Source organism: Primulina huaijiensis, chromosome 6 (genome assembly GCF_012295235.1).
Source record: "Primulina huaijiensis isolate GDHJ02 chromosome 6, ASM1229523v2, whole genome shotgun sequence".
Lineage (NCBI taxonomy): Eukaryota > Viridiplantae > Streptophyta > Magnoliopsida > Lamiales > Gesneriaceae > Primulina > Primulina huaijiensis.
This window is the reverse complement of record NC_133311.1, coordinates 15090163-15098186: the sequence shown is the minus strand read 5'-3', so window position 1 is coordinate 15098186 and position 8024 is coordinate 15090163. Positions and strand designations below refer to the sequence as shown.

Here is an 8024-nt window from a genome sequence, read left to right as displayed (position 1 = left end):
ATGGTTTGAAACCATTGATCGAACTCGATCCATTCCCTACTACTAAGCTCTATTCTTGCGCGGACTATGGTGTCAAGTTGCTCGTGAGTTCTAGCCTTGGTTGTGGTGATTCTGAAAAGGGTAGGGAGAAGGTTCCCCTTATCCAAGTGTTTGGTGGACCAAATAAATATATCGAACAAAAGAAGAAGGCAGATAAACCAAAAATGAAGAAAATCAAGATGATTAATCATGTATTTGAACCGCTCCATCCAACCCCAATTCTTGCCGTTCCTATTTATAGCTTGTTAAGTTGAGTTAAAAATTTTTAACGTGCAAAAGTTGCCACTAGATCCGATCTACCTATTATTGACCCTAAGGATAAGGGAAAAAGAACATTTGTCGAGCCTGTCAATTTGTCCAATGCTCAAGCTACCACCAACATCGCCATGCTTCGTGTTGATGATATTGTCATAGAGAATCGGGATTTATTTGATAATTAGGTTGACTACAGAACTGTATTTCATTTCTCTGTGATCCGTGAAGAACAAAAGTTTAAGGTAGTTGCAGAATTAGAAGATAAAATTTTGCGTTGAGCTGAAAACTGATATGATTTCAGAAGCCTTGGAAAGAAATGAGTTCATTGAAATGGAACTTAGATAAAGTGTGATGCAGGAAATAATAAGATAGTAGAGGGAAAATTTTGATGCCCACAGCTCGCAAGCCAGAGATGATGCTGCAGTAATTCAGCAGCTGGAAATGAGTGAATTTTTATTCCCATGATTGTGAAGATGAAGAGACATGATCAGTATGAACTGTCTGTGGAGGAAGAAAAAGATCCTCAAGATTCTTTTGATGGTGTGGTCAGAAAATAAAATAGCATTCCAACCGTTGAGCCACAAAGTCTAGAGGTTGAGATACTTACAGAAGAAACTCCAGCCAGAACATCATCAACTCAAGGTTTTGAGAAGCCTTCTGTGAAAGAACTCTCCACAAATCAAGCCGCCCCAACTCCAATCTTGCCTGAAGTGAATGTTCCCTCACTTGAACAAATTTTTGGATATTCAGACAATCCATCCACTGATCCACTCTAAAGGATATTCAAATTCCAACCGAAGGATCCACTCATGCATCTCCGCCTCCATCTTCTTCACAAATGCATAACTTTCCAGAGATGACACTAAAATCTGTGGATGATTTGGTGAATTATCTGTCTCAATTTGATTTTGATAAATTCCAACCAGCTCATGAGCCCATGGAAAAAATGGCAGAGCCAAAGCCTGAAAAAGCAACTCTTGTCTCCCATTGCTTTTCCCGCAGATGATAAAATAGTTGATATGCATGAGGATATCTCTCCACATACTCTGACTGTTGGAGAACTGCTATTAAGGACTGCCTTTCTACATTTTGAACTCCATCCATACTCTTTTCAAATGATTCAAGATGGGCCCTCTTCAAAGATTTATAATGATTCTGGGTCTGATGACCTCCCTGGAGAAGATCATATGCATCAAAAATTGTCTCAAATTCAAGTTCGTCAACAATTTGGAAATTAAACGTACACTTTGTCCACACAGTTGCATTTGACCATTTTGAGCAAAAAATGCTCGAGGATATTAGCTTTATTGATAAACATTTTCAGATAATGAGCACTGATCAAAGCACCATGAAGAGTCAAGCCGTCAATATGAACTCTAAACTTCCGTTACAAATCACTCAATTCAAAACTCACATGGATGCGCGGCTTGATCATCTTCAAACCACCCTTGGCAATTAGCTGCAAGCGTGGCTTGATCATCTTCAAACCACCCTTGGCAATTAGCTGCAAGAAATCTTGGAATATATGCAGCACGATGAGGCCAAAAGGGGGGATATTACAAGAAGATGGAAAAACAAAAGAAGAAGGCTGAAAAGCCAAATATGAAGAAGCCAAAAGCGTGAGGAGAGAAGAATACAAGATGAAGAAGCCAAAAAAAGAGAGGTGGTAGAAGCGACAACATTGGAAGATTCAGGAGATAAAATTTTACTATAGGTGTAATGGGTTTTTAATGTTTTCTGCTCATATTTTAAAATGTCATTTCATTCACTCAATGAAATAAATTATTTCCAAGTTCTGTTTTTTAAAAACTTCTCAAAATGTACCATATGCATTTAGTCTAGCAGCTTATTTTTGTCATCACTAAAGAGAGATAAATTGTTAATTTGAAAATATCTTAAGTTTTGATAATAACAAACAATATAGAATTGTTTAAGAATCTAGCAGCTATTTGCGTGTATTTACAGGTTTATAGCTAGATTTCATGAAGTCAAGCTCGACAGAGTTCTCATCATAGTTCAATGTTGAACCACCTTAGTCAAGCTGCACTCGAATCAGACCGCATAGGAAGCTCAAGCCTCAGATTGATCCTAGCTAAATCGTATCTATCAGATAAAGTACATTTTATAGATCATGTACAATATTCAAAAACTCCTAATTGACAAGAATGTACCCTACAAAGTCAAATATCTAAAAAAAAAACTCCTAATTGACAAGAATGTACCCTACAAAGTCAAATATCTATCAAGTTTTCAGAAGCCATAGCCGTCAACTACAAGGTGCATTAATTTGGATTTAAATGCGGCGTACTACAAATATAAATTGAACTTGTACCCTACAAAGTCAAATATCTATCAAGTTTTCAGAAGCCATAGCCGTCAACTACAAGGTGCATTAATTTGGATTTAAATGCGGCGTACTACAAATATAAATTGAAACTACCTTCATGTCATATGCTAGTACATATGATCGTCGTAAAGTTTCTTAACGTTGGTAGAATTTCCAATATATAGGCATATTCAACAAGAAAAAAGATACCAAATCTGAAACTTTCATAATTTGCTATCCACATGATCTTGAGCATCCTTATTCTTTCAATATCAAGCGGTTCACCTTGGCATATTTTTATTCAACGTTTCATCAGTGCAATCTTACCAACTATAGTCATTCAAAGTAAATGATACATACTATGTATCATTTACTTCAAGCCTTATTTTATTTCTGTCTTGATTTATTAATCTAGCTGTCGTGTTAAAATATTGCTTACATTGAATATATTTCATCACTAGTCTAGCCGGACTGTTTATGCACTTGTAAAACATTTTTAAGTGGTATAGCTATCTCTAGACATGAGCGACCTCATCCTAATGAAAATGAAGTGAGGAGGGGACCTCTATTTATAAGAGTACTTTGCTTCCAAATTTTTGGAGACTAGCTAATGAGCCGCATGAGGAGAATACATGACTCACATGTTGTAACCTGAGGACAATGCAATTAATCGAACTTCTAACCCGTGATTCAGTTCGATTTGGGAGGGGGAGACTGGTGATATCACATGGATGGGTCCATTAAGATCAGAACAAACTTGATTTTGGACCCTTGACCCATCCCCAACCAAGGTAGAAGGACCATGACAGACTTAGATATTCTCCTATAAATACCAGATTTGAGTGTCTAATTCATTCATTCACTATATTGATTTTTAGCAGCACCCTCAGCTGCTCTATCATTATATTCTCAGTCTCTGACTTTAGCGTCGGACGGGCTACGCCGGGACATCCTCCCGGCCCCTTTCTAACTGTAACTTTAGTGATTTCATGCCTAGTGTAAATTTGAGTTCTGCATTCGGACTATCGTCACCTGCTGGAGCCGGACCCTAAATTTTCAGTGAGTATCAAAGCTGAATCAACTTTGAATTTCAGTTTGATTCGAAACCCATATAGTTAAATATTTTTGAGTTCACTTTAAATACTTGCGAGTCAACTCAATTCGTTTCCACTTTTCAAATTTGTGAATTATTAGGATGGAATATATCGCTAATTAGCGACAAATTAAATATTAGCGGTCACTAGTTAGCAATAAACCCTCAATCGCCCTGGCTAAATTTTGTCACGAATTAGCAATATACAATCTTTAACCGGTTGCTAGATACATGAAATTTTGTACTGAATTATATACTTCACAAAAAAAAATCTAAATTCTTAGAGAGAAAATTANATATTATCAAGCAATAATCTCGTCTATGTTACACTCCCGATAGTTGATCTCTGCCTTGGACTCATCCACTTGAACAACATCACAACATTCACATCGATCCGTCTAAGTGAAAATCGGAAGAGAAAAAAATATATAAAATCTACTAAACAATCGAAAATTTAATTGTTTAAAAATTTTTTTATCGTGGTAAACTTTTAACACTGACTATATGTTTAGTAAAGCGACAAATAATTCAAAAATACAAAGGATTTTCAAGCAATTAAAAAATCTTGATTCAAAGTAATGGAATTTTTATACGATGGAGATAGAATTAATGAACGGACTAAGTAATGAACTGAAATGTCGACATATATACCTGGAGACGCTTCTTTGCTGGGGAGAAGACTTTGATTTCTGTGATCGATTCCGCAGAATGGTTACCCCCCACGAGACAAACTCCGAAACCTCGAGGTCGAGCTCGAACATATTTCGTAACAAACTTATCGCCTACATCACTTTCTTGTACCGAATCAAAATAGAAAACATGGGGAGCTTCGCAGGGGTTTTCCGATGGCAGCCGTGTATCGAACATGTAAAATGGCCGCTCGGGTCCGTTGGCCCACGGCGTGAAAGTCTCTATGGGAGTTTGCAGGTAGCTCCGTGGCAGTATATTTTCGTATATATTAGCAGAATAGCCCCAGGAGATCGAAAAAGACCACCGATTTTGCCGGTGGTAGCAGATGGATTGCTGTAAGAGGCGAGACTGGTCAGCATCGGCAGCCTTCATGAGGTGGCGCGTGGACTCGAAATGGTCCTTGCCAGGGAAAATGGGGTCCATTGCATCGAAGTGGTGGAATGTCATGAGAGGGACTTTGGGGTGCGCTGAGAGGAAGCCGGAGAAATCGCCATGCAAATCCACCTGAAAATTAATGACTAAAATCATTTGAATGAAAAATTAAAAAAAAATTATAGCAAAAATATTTTCCGGTATGCTAACTTCGATTTTAAATTCTCGTCCACTAAATTTTCAAAATTTTCTTTTGGTATTCTTAGCTATTAATTTTCCTATATTTGATCTAATTGCTGACATGATACCAAAAAATATTAACGTATTGTTGAGTTGTCCTTATCAGATAACACATCATCAATTAGATTAAAATAACCAAAAATTACAAATTAGCGTTTTAAAACTAGATTTTTACAAATTAATGAATCAGCATCCAAAAGTGGACAAGTTAATTAACAAAAACAATCATTTTCCCAAAATTTTACAAAAATGAACAATTAACTGATCAGATCGTTCAACCGGACGGTCGGATCGGAAATATGTTATATTATATAAAATAATAATATAATATAATAAAATATATATTTTAAATTCTAAAAAAACTTAAAATTGACTAACCGGTTGGACCGATTTTTAACTGATATAACATTTCTTGACCTATCCGACCGGTTCAGATCGGTTTGATCGTGAAAAAGGCTTACAAACAAGGTCTGGACCTGACTCGTGGTCGGTTTTAAAAACCATTAGCTTAATATCAGGAAAATAAAAATCATGAAAAATTGATATAGAAATTGCAAAGCTAAACTTTGTGCACCTAAAATAAAAAATGATTTTAATACTCACTATATTAATTTGAAATGGATTGTAAGAATCCTTTAATTAATGACATTTAAAGCATTTAAAAGAAAAGGAGCTGACTTTGTAATCAGATATGCCTAATTATGAAAAAAATATATAAAGGAAAATTCAATTTCGACTCAGAGAATTTGATTTTAGAAACCTATAATAAGACAAACACACAAATATATATATTTTAAAAAAAAAACTTCAACCAGTGGACTCCAGAATAAATTAATCTGTTCAAATATATATAATAGAACCCGGAAACCAAGACAAGTTGACCAATAGCCAATAGGATAAATTAATCAATCTTGATATTAAGTAATGTTAATATAACTAAGTGTCCGTCTCTTGTGAGACGATCTTTCGAATTTTTATCTGTGAGACGGGTCAACCCTATCGATATTCAAAATAAAAAGTAATACTCTTAGGCATTGTTTGGTACATGGGATAAGGGTGAGATTGATAAATAATCCCCTTTATCTCACGTTTGGTACCTTTTTAAAAAGCCCATGATATTATCATGGGCCCTTGATAAATAAATTTTGAAAAGGATAAAACATCCTTTGTAAGAGGTGTGATAATTTTAATGTAATGATAAAATACATTACAAATGACTTAATTACCCATAATTTATAAAAATCCAAAACCCCTACATTCCGTACTTTGGTTTTATTTTTTTTATTATGCGATGATTTGAATTTGGCTATGTTTTTTTTTATTTGGCTATGTTGTTTTGTATCTCTTTGTTTAAATAATTTAAATGCATTTAAGTTAATGTTAAATGTTTATTAAATACATACATATATACAAATATATAGATACATATATATACACATACAAATATATATATATGTGTGTATATATATATTTGTGCGTATATAGTGTAATTTAAGAATTGAGATATGCAATTACAAGATCTTGATAACAATGAAATATAAGTTTTTGTGATAGGGTTAATTTTGTCATTACAATTCAATATATAAATTTAATCACTCTTGTTAAAATCATACTAAACATTCAACATATTATCTTATCATTATATTTATCCTTGATTTATCTTTATACTATATATCCCTTACTTATCATATCCTATGTACCAAACTGTACCTTAGTATAAAAAGTAATATTTTTTCATGGATGACCCAAATAAGGGATTCGACCAACGAATTTAATCTGTGAGACCGTCTCACGAGAGTTTTTGTGTATAACTTAATAAAAAATGCTAAAACAACATCTGATTTAGTAAGAGAATACGTAAACAAAAACAAGAGGTTATTATTTTATTTTTTGAGAATAACAAGCTAAGAGGTTAATTAACTATTGATATTAATGTGTTACTATTAACTACATTTATAAAAATATATATTATTACCAAAAACAAAGTTTTTTAATTGTTATGATCGATTAACTTTTAAAATATGAAATAAATAGATCGTTTACCGACCTGATGAATCCCTTTGTGTGGAGTCAGGTTGACTCCAACATCCGCAATGCACGCCATTGTGATCAAATCTGCGGAGCTCAATTGCGCATACCTAAGCAGACAACTGTCCATATCCTTCGCCAGAGCTCTCGCCAAAGGGTAACTCAGCACGATCCCGCCACCGCCGAATGCTTGCTTGAACGAGAACCAGAAATTTGAGATCACACTCTCAGAATGCCAGCCCAAGTAAAAATACTTTGTGTGATCGTATTCGGCAAGAACGTCGACTATGTTATCGACGAAGAAGATAGAATCGTCGTCTCCCATCACGACCCATCGCACGTTTTCATGTTCTTCCCTGAAGAGTTCGAGTATCCCGTGTACCATTCTTGGCATGAGCTCGAACCGGGGTTTGGTTTCTTGAAACAGTTTCGACAAGTCATCCACGATTCTGTATGGCGGGGCGGTTGCCGGCCATGGGAGGAACTCCGGCGGGGGAGCTTGGTCTAGGTAAACGTAGCCACGGGTCTTGTTCGGCCTCCACCACGCTTCGAGGTATGCCCTTCGGTGTGGCCACATTTTTATTGACCCCAGAAGCCCGAAGGCCACGTGGTTCAAATTTGTCGGCTCGGAATGGAGGATCTGTAGCGATGTCGAAGAAGAATCTGATGAAGGTGCAGAAGGAGGAGACCATTTCAGGATCAAATCAAGGTTTTGTGAGGGGTAAAATGAGGTCAAGATTATATACAGAACAAGGCCTGAGATTATTAGGGTTTGGCAGAAGTTTCTTGAGAAGAGGTAATGGTCGATTTTAGCAGATAAGGATGGAGTTGACATCTCCGAATTAAGGAATAAAAATGGGGAGAATTTTCAGTGATTTTGAGGCAATGGATATGGAAGTTTGCAAGATATATAGGAGTTTTTCAAAGGAGAAATTTGATTACCGAAATCTTTATTTAAGTCTTAGGTTAGTGAGCAATACG

The 8024-nt window shown here is 35.6% G+C and overlaps 1 protein-coding gene across 1 annotated transcript; it reads right to left on the bottom strand.

Moving 5' to 3' along the window:
- Positions 1 to 4015: 4015 nt before the first annotated feature.
- LOC140979400 (uncharacterized) lies at positions 4016 to 8024 on the bottom strand. The gene is made up of 3 exons (XM_073444782.1): positions 7063 to 8024; positions 4365 to 4907; positions 4016 to 4111 (listed from the first exon to the last, which is right to left on the bottom strand). Exons 1-3 carry the CDS (start codon positions 7876 to 7878, stop codon positions 4016 to 4018), a joined length of 1455 nt encoding a protein of 484 aa, XP_073300883.1. The 5' UTR covers positions 7879 to 8024.

Excerpts from the sequence above, each read along its gene's own strand:
- LOC140979400 (XM_073444782.1), bottom strand. The coding sequence starts at position 7,878 with ATGTCAACTCCATCCTTATCTGCTAAAATCGACCATTACCTCTTCTCA. Across the intron at positions 4,908-7,062 it reads CACACAAAGGGATTCATCAG|GTGGATTTGCATGGCGATTT; the intron begins GTCGGTAAACGA and ends ATTAATTTTCAG. Across the intron at positions 4,112-4,364 it reads CAGCAAAGAAGCGTCTCCAG|ACGGATCGATGTGAATGTTG; the intron begins GTATATATGTCG and ends ATTTTCACTTAG.